This window comes from Pelodiscus sinensis, chromosome 1, assembly GCF_049634645.1.
Source record: "Pelodiscus sinensis isolate JC-2024 chromosome 1, ASM4963464v1, whole genome shotgun sequence".
Lineage (NCBI taxonomy): Eukaryota > Metazoa > Chordata > Testudines > Trionychidae > Pelodiscus > Pelodiscus sinensis.
The window spans coordinates 231867661-231887250 of NC_134711.1; the positions used below are offsets into that span (position 1 = coordinate 231867661).

The 19590-nt window shown below is 38.3% G+C and overlaps 1 protein-coding gene across 3 annotated transcripts in view; it reads left to right on the forward strand.

Annotated features, from left to right (window-relative positions):
* Nucleotides 1-1268: 1268 nt before the first annotated feature.
* TMEM182 (transmembrane protein 182) overlaps nucleotides 1269-19590 on the forward strand; it is a 29814-nt gene continuing 11492 nt past the window's right edge. Inside the window, exons 1-4 of one of the 3 annotated variants that reach the window (XM_075917424.1) lie at nucleotides 1269-1625; nucleotides 1976-2075; nucleotides 2795-2893; nucleotides 15089-15226. In XM_075917424.1, the coding sequence (XP_075773539.1) occupies nucleotides 1485-1625; nucleotides 1976-2075; nucleotides 2795-2893; nucleotides 15089-15226 (478 nt within the window). In that variant the 5' untranslated portion in view covers nucleotides 1269-1484. The remainder of the gene's footprint in view (nucleotides 1626-1975; nucleotides 2076-2794; nucleotides 2894-15088; nucleotides 15227-19590) is intronic. The other 2 variants (XM_006127654.4, XM_075917432.1) reach the window with 2 other exon arrangements.

Consider the following 19590-nt stretch of genomic DNA (forward strand, 5'->3'; position numbering starts at 1 on the left):
AACTTTTTTTTTTGAAAGTGGACGTGTTCCTTGAATGCGGCAGAGCTTTTCTGGGATACTGGAAAGGTATCCCAGAAAAGCTCTGCAGTGTAGACATAGCCACAGAGATCTGAGGAGGGTCTCCCAGAAGAGCTGGGGGTTGGAGTCCTGCAGAGCCTTGGAGGCAGCCTGCAGAAAGTGCTGCATGACTTGAAGCATAAACTGCAATAACTGAAGACTGCCTGAAGGCAGCTCCAGCCCCATAGCAGGGTGTGCTGTGGTGTCCAGAAGCAGGGCAACCAAAGCACACAGTGCAAATGTTTTGCTGTCCCTCATGTAGGCAAGCAAGCAGAAGAACCTGAGAAACAGCCATCAAGGGGAGTCCCTTTAAGTACATGTCTCAGATAGCCTCATGTAGCAGCCACACAAAGTAACTACTGACCTGATACCCTGTCTGAACTGGTTCTGGGTGGTCTTAAATGTGATTCAGTGTCAAATCAGTGTGGACATGCTATTTCGAAATAGCAAATAGCTATTTTGATGTGTATTTTGTGTGTAGATGCAGTATTTCGAAATAAGCTATTTCAGAATATCTCTTCTGGAGTAGTTTATTCTGAAATAAATGTGCAGTGTAGACTCACCCTGAGAAGCCTAGAACTTATAAATCCATTCCTTTGTCATGTTCCATTGACCTTCTGGGTATGTGGCAAAGCTTATTTTTAGAAGGGCTAACTTTTATGAAACAGGGACTGTAACTTGTGGTTGTAAGGGTTTGATTCTCTGTCTCGTTTTGGAGACTGCTTTCTTTATATTGTAATTTTAATGAGCATAGGGGGCTGAGTTCCTTTGGATAGATGTTATTAAATATTGTATATACATATATGTACATAAATAAGTAAAGCACTTAAAGACTCAATTCAACATAATTAACTAAAGTTTAGTAATTGTGAAAAGTATTCCCTTTGAAAGCAAACAGAATTTACCACAAAAGTTTTCATTCAGGTTGGGATTTTTCATGTGTTCTCTTTCCTGCTAATGGCAGGAGAAATGTTCACTGCCAAATTTACACATTGGAAGTGCTTGTTGTAACTATGTCCTGTAATCCAGCCCATGTGGAATGATGAGGGTGTTGCAACTTCATCTCCCTTCCACTTTTGTTGATGCACCAACTGCAATAATATTTCAAGTCACTCCCTGACTCTCTGGATAGTTAGGGGAAGGTCAGCTATTTTTGGCTGGCCACGCCTTGATAGAGAAACAGAGTAAAGCTCTTCCATCAATATCCTAAAATAGAAGGTCCTTTCCATCTGTTGGGCTGAACACAAGTCAGGGAATACAAATCAACCTACACAGCACAGGAGAAATACAGAAAGGCAAGGAAAGAGAAAATTCTTCAAATACAGGCTGCATTCTGTAACTAGCATTTATTGTCGGCGTGTCTAATTTTTTATTTTGAAGGTTAATAATTTTAAAAATATTCATATTCACTTGGAAACAATTCAGTGATGAAATTAAGCGTGGGGATATTTTTTGGAGGCTTCTTTGGGGCGCTGGGAGTTTTGCTTTTTTTGGTGGCCTTTGGGACAGACTACTGGCTTCTGGCTACAGAAGTTGAAAGATGTTCAGGAGGTCCAAACAATACTAGGGTGAGTATTTATATTGTTTCTTCAGAATAATAGGCAGAATTAGTTTCACAGATGTGCTCATTTCTTCATCATATGGAAAGAACTTTACTGTATGAACACTAAGTCTGGTGTTTATGGATCCGATCCAAAGCCTACTGCAGTTAATGGCTTTTTACTGACTTCATTTGGCTTTGATCAGGCCCATTGTGCTCAGACCCATGGGATGCTATCTGAGCTTTTGACAAACGAGGTTTTCTTTAAATAATGTCCCTTCAGGAGATGATGAGTTTTCTTATTATTTTCAACTAAAAACCTATATTTGATGGGATTTTGAAAAATGTAGGCTACAAAGATTGCATTTTTTTATGCAGGAGGAGCAGGTCACTTTCCACCATGAAGGTTTCTTCTGGAGGTGCTGGTTTGTTGGCGATGTAGGAGAAGACACAAACAGTATTTGGAAATTTTGGTACAGTAAGTGTAGATTGTATTTCTACATAATCATTACTTTTACCATGTTGATGCAAAAGTTGAACATTTTTGTCAGGTATTTTTAGTCATCTGGTCCTATTCATATTTCATTGGATAGGTGCTATTAAATATTGTGTATACATCTAAATAAATAAGTAAAGCACTTGAAGACTTAATCCAGAATATTTAAGTAAAGTTTTAAACAGAGTAATTATTTTCAAAATCAGCTCTTTCAAAATAAAAAATTAGGCAAGCAGACAATAAATGCTGGTTAGAGACTGCAGCCTGTGTCTGAAGAAATTTCTCTTTGCTTGCCTTTCTGTTTTAACCTGTGCCTTGTGGGTTGATTTGTGTTCGTTATAGCTTTTTTCCCTCTCTCTCAAACATACATACAAACACTTGCATCAAATCCTAGTCCCCAAAATGATTGCTTCTACTGCTCCAGCAGCACAAATCACCCTTACAGCTGCCCTAACTGGACATTCTCCTTAGGCAGAGGAATCCACAGATGGTATGGAGTCGACAATGCTGACAATCCCTTACTTGGGCAAAGTCGTCACTAAAGGTTAACAGGGTTTTGTCTGAATAAGAATTTGGAGGCTGGACGTATAGAATTCAGCCTGCCATGTTAGAGAATATGTTAAAAGTGTTCTACTTAGCACGAATACAACTCCTCATCATATACATGCTAGACATTAATGCTTAGACTTTTTTCTCTCTAGCCAACCAATTGCCATCTAAGAATTGCACGCATGCCTACCTTTCTCCATTTCCTTTTATCCGAGATGAACACAACTCAACCTCCTATGACTCTGCAATCAGTAAGTACTTCCTTGGCCGCAAATATGTACAGTGCCTATAGTTTCAGGAAAACAGTTTGGCTACGTCAATATGAAGTAGCTTTATCACTTCATGCAGTTTAATTCATGGAGCTTTGGAATTTCAAAGACTGTACACTTTTAAAATGTGTTTAGAAGTAAAAATGTAAGTAAAAAAAATCTATTATTTCATTTCACCAAGACTGTACTGCTCATTTCTGCAAACCATGATATTTAGGCTACTGTTCACAAGGATTTAAGAACATGCTTTATGTTAACTATGTGAATAGCCCCATAGAAGTCAATATGAGGTTCTTCTATTTGCAGTGGCTAGCCCACCTTTCTCGGCTTTTTGCCACTCTATAGTTCAGGGCTTATCCTCCCATAGAACTCCTCCTCTTTTCTCACCAATTCCCTTTCCCTCTCTGGAGTTATTGCAGAGCTTCTCCCTATCTCTCCCTCCTGCTGTCAACTTCCTGACTTTTTATATGAGTCCAGACTGCTCCGGTCCAGTTAGGTTCACCTTCAATTTAGACTATATCCCTGGTTCTTCCCTAGGTGCAGCCATAAGATCAGTTGGCCATATTTAATGTCTGATCTGTGGTGGACACTTGAAAAAAAAGGGGATTTTTTTTATCAGTCTTTGGCTTTCCTCTAGATGCGGCCTACGAGATTAATTGAACCTTTTTAACCTGCTCAGGCCTTGTGTAAGGACACCATTACATTCTCACTGAAGGTATGTCTAGACTACAGGCTTTTATTCACAGAGGCTTTGTCGACAGATACTGTCGACAAAGCTTCTGTCAACAAAGAGCGTCTAGACTACATCCAGTTCTGTCGACAAAGCAAGCTGCTTTGTCAACATGAGAGTGTAGACGCAAAGAACAGTGTAGATGCAATAACACCTTCTGTCGACAGAACTCTGTCAACAAAAGGCGTTATTCCTCGTAGAATGAGGCTTACTGCCATCAACAAAACTGCCAAGTTCTGTCGACATTATGTCGATAGAGCTTGGTGGTAGTGTAAAGGCGGGTATAGTTTTGTTGACAAAAGTCTACTTTTGTCGACAAAACCCTATAGTCTAGACACACCCTGATGTTAGCCATGTATATAGTGTAAGATTTCAAAACATATACTCTTCTAAAGTCTGATATATTAAATAATGCCACCAGAATATTCTACTAGAGTGATGCTAGCATTTTGTAATAAGGATATTATTTCCTGCACAGTAATTGGAAAGCTGAGTTCGTAGAAGAGCCATTTAAAACAAATTCAGACAATCTTCTGACATCGATGCCAAAGGTGAAATCAAAGATTTTTATAGAAATCTAGGGGAAATTATTTTTCAAATAATATATGGCAGGATGTCTTTCAGTCTCAAAATGAACAGAGAGACATGACGCCTCTCTATCCTAGGACCTGCACTATTCCTCTTATTGATTTCCGGATTTGATTCTTGTTGTGTATACTGCTTCCACAAAGAAATCACTTGTACTGTCAACAATTCTGTTAACATTTTAAGAATATTAACTAGTAGTCCAAGAGGAGTTTGAACCTGGCCAGTTAAGGTCATAGGTCAAATCCATCAGCACACTTAGACTACATCTACACTGTAACACTATTCCGGGATAACGAAGTATCCCGAAATAGCTATTCTGCATCTTCATAGAAAGCCTGTTATTTTGAAATATAAGAAGTAAGGGATGTTTTGGAATAGTGAGTTATTTTGAAATTTGGTGCTATCTATACACAATTTGCATAGCTCAAATTGAATATCTTATTTTGACCTACAATGCAGTGTAAACGCACCCTTAGATAAATTTGTCTTTCTAATGATATATGGAAGAACCTGCCTCTCCTAAAAATCACGGAGGAGTTTGCATCCAAACAATCATTCATAAATTCACAAAGAACCCTCAATTACATTATATGATTACAAAGAAGTGTACAAACAAAAAATAAGAAGGGGGATAAAGGAATATAATCACATTCCTTATTAATTTTAGTTAATATTTGCCATCAGACCATTGTTCAAATGTAATTTACCTAGATATATTTCATATTAGGAGATTAAAACCAGAAAATTTAACTGTAGGTGATGTCCCAAGAAATTCTATATTCAGAACCATCTCTAGTGTACAAATAGATTCAGTTGGATTGCTTTGGAGTTCATTAAAAGTCTGGTAAAAAAAAAAGAGATTGTTTCTGCATCCAGTTCATGCCACACAAGTTCATTTTCAGGATCCGAATCTAATTTTTATTAGAGCAGAAATGTACATTCAAGTACAGCACAAGCTTTGTTATTGGACATTTATGGGGAATAGGGATTGCCAGTTAATCAAATGTGCCGGTTACTTGAGGTTTACAGCAATGGTTCATGAGTTTTTCACTGTACAGTAGCCATAGTTGCAGGATGGGTTAGATAATATCTGATAATGGTATTATATGCAGAAGCATGACGTGAACAAACTTTACTGCTGCAAGTTTGCAAACTTGACTTCTGCAAGCACCAGAAAATGTTGAAAGATGATGCCAGATGGTTATCGGAATTTTTCCTGTTAACTGAAGGAGGAATTCATGATAGATGCCAGTAATTCTGCATATTAAAGTACTAGATAACACAGCTTGTACTGTATCTTTTATCATTATCAAAATAACCCGCTTTACTAAATAATGCCTTTTTACATTATCATCATTTTTGCTAGTATAGAAATTTACTCATCTGTAATCTAGCATATCCACAGTATTTTAATAGAACAAGCTTTTGACAACTTACAGGATCAGCATTTGTTAAATTAAGAAATACTAGAAGTGTATCTGTTAGCCGACGGTTAGGGCACTGTGTGTGTGTGTGTTTTTGAGAAAAGGTTTAACGTTTGTGTTTTTACTGCTAGGACCGGGGTTTCGTCACAGAGGGTAGCCAACAGGCCAACCGATGCCCCTTTATAGGAAGAGCTTACTACACCTTAGATTTTAGCTTCTAGGATGCAGAGTTTTTTTGCAGTGGGCAGTTTGGGAAAGACTGAGGGATGCCCCAACGGATTTGTTACCTGGGAGTGACACAAATTTAAACGCCCACGCTTTTTTTATACCTGTTTTTCATGACCGGCTGAAGTTTTTTTAAATTGTGCTTGGTTTTGTTACAGCAACTGAAGGAGTTAGGTTAAAAACTTAAACAGTTACAGGTTTATTAAAAAGACTTATAAAAGCATATGGTTACAATGGCTATCGCTCTATTTTTTAACTATCTGTTTTTTAACATACCCTCAGTGAAATCTTAGCTCTGATGAAGTGAATAGCAAAACTTCTGATGATTTCAGTAGAGCCAGGTTTTCACCTGATATTTTGTATCTGTGTCACAGTGTCCAATAGTCTCTCTCAACTAACCATACCACAAAAGGAAATTTTTAAAATAGTGACATTATTGCTTCCCATTAGGGATGTGAAAGACTAGTCGACTATCCGATAAGCAAATACTTATTGAATAGTCAACATGTTAGTTGACTAGTCACTTCTCCCTCCCTTGCTGCCTCTATCAGAAAGAGGCAGCAAAGGAGAGGGGAAACAGGAGGAGGTATTTCAGAGCAGCAGTGGTGTCCCCAGTCCGCATGCGGTGCTTCAAAGCAACAGTGCCGCGTGGAGCCTGGGATCAGCTGGGGACTCAGCTGACCCTGGCTCTATGAGAGCTGCTGCTTTGAAATGCCATGGAGAGCCTGGCATCAGGCTGCATGCAGCATTTCAAAGTGGCAGTGCCATGTGGAGCCTAGGATCAGCTGGAGTTCCCAGCTGATCCCAGGCTCCACTCGGTGCTTTCGACTTTGTAGTGTAGCAACACCCCTAGGGCTATTGCTACACTTCAAAGGCAGAATCGCCCTATCGACTAATTGAATAGTCGATGCAAAATGCATCGACTATTCAATTAGACAATTAGTCAATATTTAACATCCTTGCTTCCCATTATTGACATTATTTGTTCTTCTCCTGCTTGTTGATGGTCTCATCTTATTTTAACCTCTGCTTCAAGGTTAAAAAGCAAAACAAATTGTATTGTAACTCCCATTTTCATGTTTTTAACTTTTGCAAACATTCACTCTTGGAGGTAAAATCTTCCACAGTTGGTCTCTTCCTGAAAGTGAACTTTTTTTTAGTGAATCCAGTAAGCCATTTTTTTTTACTATGAAATAGTGAGGAGTAAAAAAAATCACTTTTCTTCCGGGAAAAAGAAACTAGCTACCCTTTTTGGAAAATTGGTATTACAAAAGACATGCTCTAAGATCAAACACAAGGTATGGGTTTTATTCAGGAATTACTGGATGAAGTTCTGTGGCCTGCATTATGCAAGAGGTCAGCTTAGATTATTTCAGTGGTTCATGCTGTCCTTAAAATCTATGACTCTGAGCAGAAAAAAAGAACAGCACAAGTTTTAGCTTTGTGAAAAATATAATCTGTACGCATATATGCAATTTTTACAGGTGCCTGAGTTTTTCTCTAAACTATTTATTTTTCAAATCAAGTAAAGGATTTGGCCCTGTATGTGCTTTTTGACTTTGATGGGCTTTGCATCATATCAGAACAATTTGTCACTAACTACAGGCTGTGGTGGAAACATTAATATTCATGCTTGGTCTGTACTACATGGAGATCAGTTGCTTGGGAACATGATTTCCAGTTTGCCCCCATAAAGCTGTTCAGGCAGAGGAAAGAAAACAGTCTCCTAAGGTATTTCTAAACCTGAAAGGTTTAAGTAGCACACAGGAGAGAGAGCAACTTCCTTGCTGGGATAACTCTGTTAATGTCAATGAAAATTTGGCCCAAAATAGTTACGGACAGTAGTTCAAAGGGGCCTCAATCCACCCTCGGTTCGTTTGCTCGTTCCTTTGTCTGCTCACTTTTCAAACAGCAATGCTTGTCTGCTCAGGTGATAGAGATCAAAATTGTGCATGCAGATGGAGGTTTTAGAGTTTATGGATATCTTGCAACATTGTTAGATGTGTTTAACATGTAAGTGTGCAAAACATCAAGCACAGAGCCAAAGTCATTCTGCTACTGAAACTCAGGCTGAAATGCCCTAAGTGGCCAGCTTGGGTAGAGATGTGGTGACACAAGCCAACTAGAATCTTGGCCTTTTTTTGAGATTTAAATGTACATTGTAGTATTCCTGCTTTTCTTGCATTGTCGCTCACACACACACAATCCACTTTTAACAGTTAGAGTCACAGTTTCAAAACTGTAACTTATTACACTTTATATAGTCACCATTATTTTGTGCTACTTTGTATGTTCACTTTTGTAAACAACATATGCCTTTCAGTGATGGAATGACAGTTTACAACGACAGTGTGCAGATAATAGGCAAACACCTACAGACATGCGCTATGCTGCCTTTGGATCCACTGACACTGAATTTCGTAAAATAATGAAAGAGAACCAAAATTATTATTATGCATAAATAAACTAACAAACCATCATACTACATTCATTAGAAACATGTACACTCATATGTAACCACATCATTCTCATGGTATTAGTGGGAACCACACAGATAACACTGCGTACTATTTTGAAAAAAATAAGGGTATGGTATAAAGTAGTAATATATTTATATAATAATTAATGTATCTCATTACTTATAATAGATCACTTAACTCTACTGTTCAAGTAGCATCTACTAAGTTGTGGAATAACTTTCCCTACAATATGTTTTTTAATTAAAGAAATATTTATTTATTTTCAAATCTGGGCCTGACTGTGCAACTCCTTGCAATGCAAATAATTTTGATTTGCACATGTAATCCAATTGGCCTCTGTGGGACTATTTCCAAGGATGAGGGTTGCAAGATTTGGTCCCTAGTCAAGACATTCATTTGATTTTAAAATGGATGCTTCCAAATTGATTTACAAATAAAGGGCCATTCCTCAACGGCTGTAAATTAGCATAGCTCCTTTGAAGCCAACTCCAAAAGCCACTACATCTCATGAATTTAAACTGATTTATATCGGCTGAATAATCTGACCTGTAGCCCTTAGTAGTTTTTTTTTCTGACCCCCTCTGACCATTTATATTCAGTATATTGGACAGTAGTGAGCACACAATGCCAGCACATACCATATAATGCATAATTTTATGGATGCAAAATTTTGGTAGAGATAAAGAGAATTTCATTTTTTTCAACTATTTTGTTTTAATGGCCAGATCAAATTTTTGGCAGCTGAATTGCTCTTTTGAAACCTACCTAATAGAACTAACATACATTTCTAGTCAGTTACTCTGTGAAATATTAGCTATGACATCTGAAATAATAATTTTACATGTTACCTCTAAGGTTTCTATTTCCAGGGCAAGAATTGTTTTATATCATACAGGCACATGTTTGAACCCAACAGCTTGAAGTGAAGTATGTTAGTGAAGGAAACCTTCTAGCCATACATTCAGTCAATGTGAGAAATATTTAACAGAGGAGTGGATCAGCAGCATGAAAATTATGTGTGTTTTACTCTTGAGATTCAGCCTTTTTTAAAAAAGAAGTAATTATTATTATAGAGTAATTACTGGTTCTGGAAATCATCTGAGAAAAAACATGTCTGACAAGATTTATGGCATTTCCAGCTGGGTCTCAGTGGAAGGCCCCAGACATTTACAGACATTTACTGACAGGGCCCAACTGATCTCCCTTATGTTGATTTATACCTCAGAAGAGAGATTCCTGCTATACACTGTTGTATCAGGCCCTCTACATCTAGATTTTATTTTATTTTATTTTATTTTATTTTATTAGGGACTTTTTGCTACTTTCGTCCCTGGCAGAACACACTGAGGTAAAGGAAAAAAGTTTAGTTCAGGTTTGGGGTTTGTGGGTTAATGTTCAGGTCAATTCTTATCCGAATCAGTTGACACCTCTTTATCATTATTACAGACAGGTGTACCCAACCCTATAGCAAAAAGGCTTTTGGCTTCACAGGTTTAATAGGATTTGAATTTATGTTTTGCTTTAAATTGTTTCTTTATATAGATTATTAGAAATGTGTTTGGTAAGTTCTTTTAATAGACCAAATTTTAAGACAGTTGCAGCTAGAGTTGTTGCAGAAAGATTGATAAAATAATGTATACGGTTTCATGAATTTGACATTCACATTTCCTGCTAGAGATCTAGGCACACCCTTGTTATAGTTGTGTCCTCAGCTAACCTATACTTAAATATCTTATTTTCTAATTTCTGGGGTATGCATCACTCTTGTACATGATGTGTATGTTGTGGATCTTTCAGTTCCCGATTTTCAGCTGCATAACATTTCACGATATATTAGTCACCAGTGATACCCTCTTTCTTTGGAAAATCCCTTGATGAGAGCTTTAAAACAGCTGAGAGTAATGTGTAACGAAGCCAACATGATCTTGTCTTATCATGTTTCTCTACATCACTGACACTGTTGTACTGCTATAGTTACATTAGGCACTCTTTAAGTATTTTTAGATCAAACATACCACTACTTTTCTTTCGGTCGGTAGCACAGGTATATTATGTATTAAAATACAGCATCATGAGTTCCTTTGCTAGAAGGGATAGGCACTATCTTTCCCTGCTACCATGGGAACTATTTCTCAACATTCAGTTCACTTCTCAAGACCAGCCAATTCAGCTAATTAATAAATGATGTAGAGAAGTCCTGAAGGGAATCCTCTCAATCCCCAGGTGGAAGGATGGTGGTCAGAGTTTTGGGAATAAAGAGGGCTTATATGGGAACAAGAGAAGCAACCCGAGTGCTTCACTAGTGACTGGAGATGCTCTTCTTCAGGAAAAATAAATAAAAAGGCAAAATTATATGCCAAGCAATTTGGAAACCTGGTGACACATTAAAATGTTAATGTTTTTGTGCTCTAGTATGAATGAAGCAGAGCATAAAGACAAATAGCTTGTTCTGTGTCAATCATGCTTATATTTCAGCCTTGTCTGACATGCCCAAGGGAAGTTCTTTGTTGAGATGAAGGGAAAGTTTGCCGAACTCATTTTTGGGACTGTTCAATTTTAAGTTATTGCACCATAAAGAGGCAGCATCTAATATAAATACAGTTGCCTCAGAATGTGCAGTGATTCCTTGTACTTTCTTAGTTTGACTATAGGAAATGACTTAGCTAACTCAGTGCATCTTAATTTACTTAAGGTAGGGATAGCAACTCTTGAGCCCATGGGCCACATGCAGTTAGTCAGGATTAGTGGCTGGCAGGCCACCAGACTCTTTGTTTACTAGTGTCTGCAGGAATGGCTACTCGTAGCTCCCAGTGACTGCAGCACACTGTAGGTTCTCCACTCCTGATTTAGGAGCTGATTCTTCCACCATGACAAAAATGTGTTTTAGATCATCAGAATACTCTCTGTTCTGCTTTCTAAGGGAAGTGAGTTAGGTGGCATTGGTATGTATTTATTCAGATTAAGTGTTGCTGCATGGAAAGTCAAGATAAAAAAGTGAGATATGTTGGGATATGCATTTGGATCTTAAGGTAGTGAAGTTCATGGTCATCTGTAGTTGGACTGTATTCCAAAGTCATGTGGTCTAGCATCCAGAATTATCTGTCTCCTGCACACACAAGCCTTAGATAATTGCATTGTTATTGAGAAGCAGAGTTGGTGAGATCCTGGCAAATTGGGGAATCTGTTAGTTATTCTCGATCTAAGTGCTTAAGGATCTGGAAAATGGAAATTGAATCCTAAAGTTGAATCATTGTTCAATAGGATCCCAACAGAGTGGAAAAGTATTCGGGTAGACTATGTTGCTGACAAGGCAGGATGCTCCATTCTGCATCAGTAACAGCCTTTTCAAAGGTTTATGATTTCAAGCAAACATATATGGATTTGCAATATTCCAGTCTGAAAATAATGAAGGTGTTCATGGACACCTGGTCAAGTAGGCATGTAGTTCCTAGCTAGACGTAGATGAAAAAATTGCATTTTTTGTGGCTGATACTACGTGGGAGGCCAGTTTCAGTAGGCATCACAGAGGGACTCCTTGACTTCCGACTACCTTAAAGTCTGGGGGCAAAATTCCTTGACTAGTAGCGACATCACACAGGGACCAGCATTGTAAAGCCTTTCCCTTTGATTACTAGAATACATTAATTCTTGCTTAAGTTTAACTTCAGCCAACTCTTTCACAGCCATATGCTGATCTTGGCTTGAGATGGAGATAACTGAGTGACAGAGGGGTTCATGGCTGTTGTGAAAGATAAACAGTGGAGTTTCATATAGCTGTTACTGGCATTTGAGTCTCACAGTTTGTCCTGATGCCAATTGTTAAGACTGAATAGGCTAGGAAAGTGGCTTGAGTTTTTGGAATGCTACAGTTGAGAGCTCTGGTGCCAGAGGTGGGGTTGCCTGTTACTCCCTTCTGGAGGCAAGTCTTCCAGAAAGAGTCAAACTATTTTAGAGTGTTTCCCCCAACAAGTGCCACAAATGTGACTGGAAACTGGCTTGGTGGTTATACCCCTGCTTTCGGCTCAGCCTATCTAGGTTTTGTTTCCACTTCTGGTACTGTATGAAATTGGGTAAATCACTGGAAACTGAACATTTCATTGTTGTAGCACTTCCTTCCATGTCTGCCTGCTTTTTCCATGACTTTTGCTTTTTCCCTTTCAGGAGACAATGATTTACATAATTTTTGGCAAATAAAAGTGGATTTGAAAAATTCCAGTTTTTGGTTTTGCAAAGTTACATCAAGCTTGCTTCACTTTCTAGTGTACAAAATTGGTAATGTATTGTTTGATGTAGGAATAGATGTCAGCAGAATTTAGTTTATAACTAATAAAACAGTTATGTTAGTAGAACCGGGAAAACTTTTCTTATGCAAATTGATGTGAAGGTTTCACTGAATCTAAATTAGTTATATTTGTACTTCTTTTTTGTTCAGCTTCCATGAACATTTGAGCAAATCAAAGTTTTCTAGTAGAATTTTCACAGAAAACAAATTTCAAAGCTGCTTGTATTAGTAGTTCTGGAAAATAAATATTCAGATTACATACCAACATTTTTATGTTGGATGCATTTGTGTTCTTGTACACTCAGAAAACAGAAATAATTCCATGTGAATTTTCTTACAAACCATAAAGATACAGAAGAAAACTTTTGCCGGGTCTGATTTTCCAATATGTCCTTTTGTATATGTAACTTTTAAATCCCCGGAGCCATCAATTCAAAATAATTGAGTGGTTATAGACTAGTTTAGGAGCTTAGGTTCCAAATGGGAAACTAATGGCAATGGTCCTGAAGACTGTGATGAAGTTTCCAGAGCTACCCATGTGAATATCACAGTATGACACTACTTCAAAGGCCCAAGACTGAAGGCCTTTGAAATATATTCCTTAAAGCTCTGATTCACTGTCCATTAAATAAATCATGTAAGTATTGTGTATACTTTTAAATAGGTGCTTAAGAGGTTTACTGAATGGGGCCCTACTTCCCAGGAGATATCTCCATCAGTGTTTATCTGAGAAGAAATAATCTTTTGCACTGGATGTAAACCTAAAAATAGAGTCAATTTCTCTGATAGCTACTTTAGGACAGATGATGGAAGGTCAGTCATTTCTACTCCTGAGCTGGCCCATGGATGATTACCTCTTTCAGACTTTGTCTGATTAATAATTTAAGATCTATTAACAAGAAGGTATTACTGTAGTTAACATATTATAACTGATGCATTCTAAAAGTCTAGTGTGGGCATAAAAGCGCATATTTCAGCACAAATTATCCTGTTAAGTTAAAGCCTAGAGACTGTTGAAACATATTACTTAGAAAGTGGTAACTTATACCTTTGAACAATATATCTTAAAAAGCCTCATTTTGATAAAATTTGAGTGGTTGACTCTAAAGAGCTTTAGAAAATTTCAGTTTACAAATCCAAATGTAAAAGCTGCTTAGTTGTGTCGTGCCAACAACAGTAAAACCAATTGGTCAGTCTTACTAAGAAGCCACTTTTTCTCAGACACTATTTGGTTTACATGCTTTTTCTTAGCCAGATGGAAATACTTTTACTGAATGAATTTCCGGTACTTTGCAATTTTCAGACCCAGAGTTAGAGATTGTAACAACTTCTAATTTGGCTAATGGGCTGCATTAGTGCACTCTTTCTTACATTTACAAGAGGAATTTATTTTGCTGTGTTAGTCTTTGTCAAATGATGTCTTAGCTTAAGAGATGTGCAATTAACCAGTTAAAATTATTGTTAGAAACACTTTTTTGGCAAATGTCTGTTAAAAACTCTTAGCCCATTTATCACCAGCTTCATGCATTAATTCAGCACTGCTTGTCCTTGACTAACTGAGTTTTCTAAAACTTTACATTTAATAAAGTACAAAGCGCTTTGACAGAAAGAGTTTGATTAAAAGCACTTAGTTGGTCTTCAGAAGCATCGTTTACATTTTTCTTTCTGGTTTTGCTGTGTTAGGTTTTCTTAAAACTTATTCAGGACAGATTGTTAGTGGTAATATTGGCCCAGCACTAAGAATTTCAATATGTTACTTCTTTTTTTCAGTCTTTAACTTTGGTAATTGTATTCAGTTAAACTGAGCAGAGATCCATATTTTCCTGGCTACCATTTTTGTGCACCATTTTTTAAACTACTTACATTTGGTCAAGTAAATTAATATATACATACATTGTGCAAATATAGAGCACCATGGTTTCATACCCCTCTACTATATGTTTCATGATCAAAAAATATAATCTAGGGTTCAAACATAATTCAGTCCCTATTGTACAATATATTCTTAGTGGAAGTAGTCCTGGAATTATTGTTTGATTTGATACAGGCTGAGCTTCTCTAGTCTGGCACTCTGTGGGCCAGCAACATCCATGGTCCGGCATGATTTTAGTTAGCTGTATACCCATTTATCATGGGTGTGTCCAAGTTTCCCATGGTCCATAAAGATTGCTAAGTCCTGGCGCTCAGTTTTCTGTGCTGTTATTTAGCTCTAATTTATCCCTAAATATCTTCTGAGTCCTGTAAGCAGTGCAAGTGGTGGTAATGCTGCTAGACAATATTGACTGCTTGTGGTCCAGCAAATTCACTGGTTCGGCACTGATCAGGTGGCAGACTAGAGAGATTCCACCTGTAATTAAAAAAAAAGAGAGAAAAAAAAATCTTTACTACAAAACTGTATTTGAGTTCTAAGGATATTTGTATTCTTTCCCCCCTTTTCGGGGTATCCAGTTTATCGTGGTGTCTGGAGTGTACTCATGCTCCTGGGAGTGATCACTGTTCTGGTGGGAAGCTTCTTCATCATCTGTGCAGCTCCCTTTGCCAGCCATATCCTGTACAAAGCAGGGGGAGGCATTTTCATCGCTGCTGGTGAGTACCCTGCTGTTCAGTCAATAGTAGCTGTTAATAGAGTGGAGCTACTTATTCCACTTTTAAATAGCTACTTGATTAACTACCAAAGTGAATAAAAAGTATACTTCAGTACTCTAGGTATGTTGAGGGTATGACTTGGAGATTCTATTTCCAATATTTCTTAGGCATAAATCTGTGTGAAAGTTACACTTGGGTTAAGATAAAACCCACAATATTTAAGTTAAATCACACAATTACATTTCAATTTTAGACTAATTTTACAAACAAAATTAAATAATATTTAGTACCACTGCCCACACTTACATGCTTCCTGAGTGTTTGATTTAAGGTGATATTTTTGCAACAAAAATTATTATAATGGACTTTATTTACATTGCAAGCCATAATACATTACATTTGATTGTCATATCAGAAACAAATTTGAATGAGATTGGAGTGCATGGGACTAAACTTGAATAAATAGTGGCTCTAAACAATTATCAAAGAAGAATGGTTTATAGTTGAGTTTCCATCTCCTTGTGAAATTATAACCTTAAAAACTCTTCAGACTTTCTCATGTCTCTAAATACTTTCCATAGTTGAATTCATATTTTGTTTTATATTTCATTTACTACACACTTAACATATTGTCCTTTCTTTACATTTTCTTTATTGAAAAAGTCTATTATTATACAAGGAATATGATTAAGAGCAAAACTTGACGTGTACAGGAATAGTAACAGCCCAGTTAAATGGAGCCAAGTTAAATGGAGCCAAACACTACAAAACTGGAGAGGTTTTTATGTGCTTCTATTGGCTCTTGAACATCAGAGTACAAAAAGAAAAATTACCGAAGTGATGGTATCCAGATATATAGTATACATTAAAATTAACATTAAAATTAAAACAAATAATATATACAGTATTCATATATTCAAATGGGCTGAGGCAAAGGGCATTTCGGCCAATTAAATTGGGGTGAACTAGTGAGTGGTACACTACACTGTAAGCCCAAATTCAGTGGGATTTGAATCAGCTGATCCATATTAGAGAAGATAGGGCTTCAGTGTCTACACGGATTCTTAACACTACATTAAGACTTTTCTAATAGAGGGTTTGAACCTGTGGTTCTGGCTTCCTCAAAAAACTACTTAGACTCAAGCAAAACCAACCATTTCCAAGATTCCCTAGTGTCTTTCTGAAATATAGCTGCTGTGGTCCTTTGAATATGGTTCATTGTGGGAGATCTTTACTGTTCAGCCTGCATGCTACAGGGAGTTTGAACAGCCTGACAATACAGCCTGTCGAGTAAGATGGAGACCCCTCTCCAAGAAGGTCTCTCTTGTGCTTTCACTCATGTGTCAGGAAACAGGGAGAGCTTTTGTGAGGTACATTTTGACATTTTATGACCCACCAAAGGCATCTGATAGAGGAGGAAGAGGAGAAGGAAAAGTACACCGGCATGACAGACCTGCAGTGAAGTACTGATGCTGATGCTGTTAAGTACTCTCAGTATACCTGCTGATGTCCGCGGCTTAGACCAGTGCTTCTGGCATCGTGCAGACCTGGGATGACCAGCAGTGGGTCCAGAATATTCACTTGAAGAAAACTACGTTTCCAGAGCTTTGTGAGCAGCTTGTGTCAATCTCCAGTGTAAAGATACACACATGAGGCCAGATTTTGTCACCTATGGATGGCATGGACAATGTCTAATTCAAATTGACTAGTTTTGGAAATGGGATATGTTCCCCCAAACACACAGGGTATGTCTATACTACCCTCCTAATTCGAACTAGGAGGGTAATGTAGGCATACCGCACTTGCAAATGAAGCCCAGGATTTGAATTTCCCAGGCTTCATTTTCATAAAGCCGGCCAGCGCCATTTTTAAATGCCGGCAGTTCGAACCCCGTGCCGTGCGGCTACACACGGCACGGAGTAGCTAGTTCGGATTAGGCTTCCTAATCCGAACTAGCTGTACTCCTCGTGGAATGAGGAGTACAGCTAGTTCGGATTAGGAAGCCTAATCCGAACTAGCTACGCCGTGCCGTGTGTAGCTGCGCGGCACGGGGTTCGAACTGCCGGCATTTAAAAATGGCGCCGGACGGCTTTATGCAAATGAAGCCCGGGAAATTCAAATCCCGGGCTTCATTTGCAAGTGCGGTATGCCTACATTACCCTCCTAGTTCGAATTAGGAGGGTAGTGTAGACATACCCACAGTTCCTTGTTTCTGGCAGCTCCATAGACAGTTGAGGATCAGAGTGGCAAGCTTAAACGCTGGGCAGTGTGATGCTATTAATTTTAAGAAACAGGAATGGCTCTGGCAAAAAAATGTGCCTTTCAGGTAAAAATACTTATTAAAGGTGTCCTTTAATGTTTGTGTTCCCCATGCATACTTCTGAACTCCATGTTGTGATGGTAGAGGAAGGGGCACATCAAGGCACTAGAATACCATCTACCATTGGCAAATGCCCTAGCTAGTGGCATATTTCTTACATCTTTTGCATTGGTTCCTTGATCAGAAATGTCTCCCATTAATGTAGCAATAACTATTACACTGGATCCAGAAACTAACCAAACTCAGGGATGGCTTCTGTCCCTTCATTGTCTACGTCAGGCTCAACAGCGAGATGTTCCTTGAGGAGCTATCAAACAACTTCTCTGAGTATGGATCCATAATTTGCTACTAATACTGTTCCAAAGCCTGCTCTGGAACAGTTTCAGAAAAGGAATTGCTTCTAGGTCCTCTGTGGGTGTCTGCTACTGGCTTTCATCCATCCCCATGTTGGATTCTGGAGCCAGCAGGGCACCGTCCTGGCTGAGCAGGTCATCATGCACATTGGTTGGCTCTGCACAGGGCACAGGGCCCAGCACTCACATGCCTCATAAAAAGTGCATAAAATGTTCATGAGTTTCCCAAGGTGAAGTTCTGGTCCCTCGTCTTCCAGTACTCACTCTCAAGATGATTAATCCACTCCCTGCATTGGTCATTGGTCTGATAAATTTGCAAAGCTGCTGGCTCCTTCCTTATCTGCTGGTGTGCATGGTCATTCCTGGGACTTTTACTAAAGTCCACAGTTTTGCAAGTCTCATACCAGAGAGCAGCGGCAGCATCGATCTTCCGTGTAGTGTTGACATGCCCTTAGTGACTCCCATTGCTCACTGGAACTGGTTACTATTTTCCACCAAATAAAACTTTATCAGTGAAAATAACACTATTAAGTTGCAAGGCTATTTCCTCGTCTCCCACTATACTTCATGGCTGTGTCTACACTGGCATGAATTTCCAGAACTGCTTAAAACGGAATACTATTCAGTTTTCAGTTTTTCCGGAAAAGGAGTGTCTACATTGGCAGGCTGCTTTTCCAGAAAAGCCCTTTTTCCGGAAAAGCGTCTGTGGCCAATGTAGACGTGCTTTTCCGGAAAAGACTACGGGGCTGTCTACATTGGCCCTTTTCTGGAACAGTGTTCTGGAATAAGGACTTATGCCCGAGCGGGAGCAGAATAGTTTTTCCGGAATAGCGGCTGATTTTGTACAGTAGAGCATCGTTGCTTTTCTGGAAATTTAAGGGCCAGTGTAGAAAGCTCGCAGCTTATTCCGGAAAAGCGGCTGATTTTCCGGAATAAGTGGCCCAGTGTAGACACAGCCCATCTGTTCTTGTTTAATGGTATAATGGTATAACTATTAAAACATAGTCTCTTGGAGTTGAAGTTAAAACTTTTACTCTTAATTCACATTATACAAAATATATGTTCTCCCATTGTACAAATGCACAATGGATATGGGCATTTTATTGAAGCATTGATGTGTTAGACTTGGAAAGTCTGAGGTATCATGCTGTAGTAGAAAGAGGGAGTCTGAAGTAGTGGGCTTGGTGTACAAAGATCAAAGGTCTAGGCAAAAGGTGCAAACCAAAGTCAGGCCATGTATTAAAGCAGATGCTCACAAGTTCACTTCCAGTACATGAACTTGGCAAAATTGTTGCTAGCCTATCAGACATTAAATATGAACATATAAGGCCAGTATAGATAGATTCCAATTTAGCACAAGATAAGAATAATGAATAGGGATGTGTTAGCATACTTGTAACCACAGTAGGGTGCTAGGATTGTGCTTGAAGGCAATAAACCTGTCTGAATGCCTTTATCATCAAACTCTGCCTGTGATCTTTCTTTATGGGTAACATCAAGGTCTGGTAAATTAGCAGGATGCATTGGCTGCTAATACTGATAACTCTGGAGCTCCAGGGACAGAAACATTGAGGAGCTTGCCATCAGCATTTAACAACACATGCCAATCTGTAGTGTAGAGATGTTCAAGAGATAAATTAAAAATATATTTACTCTATGGCAAGTTTAATTTTGTATAAAATCTGGAGATA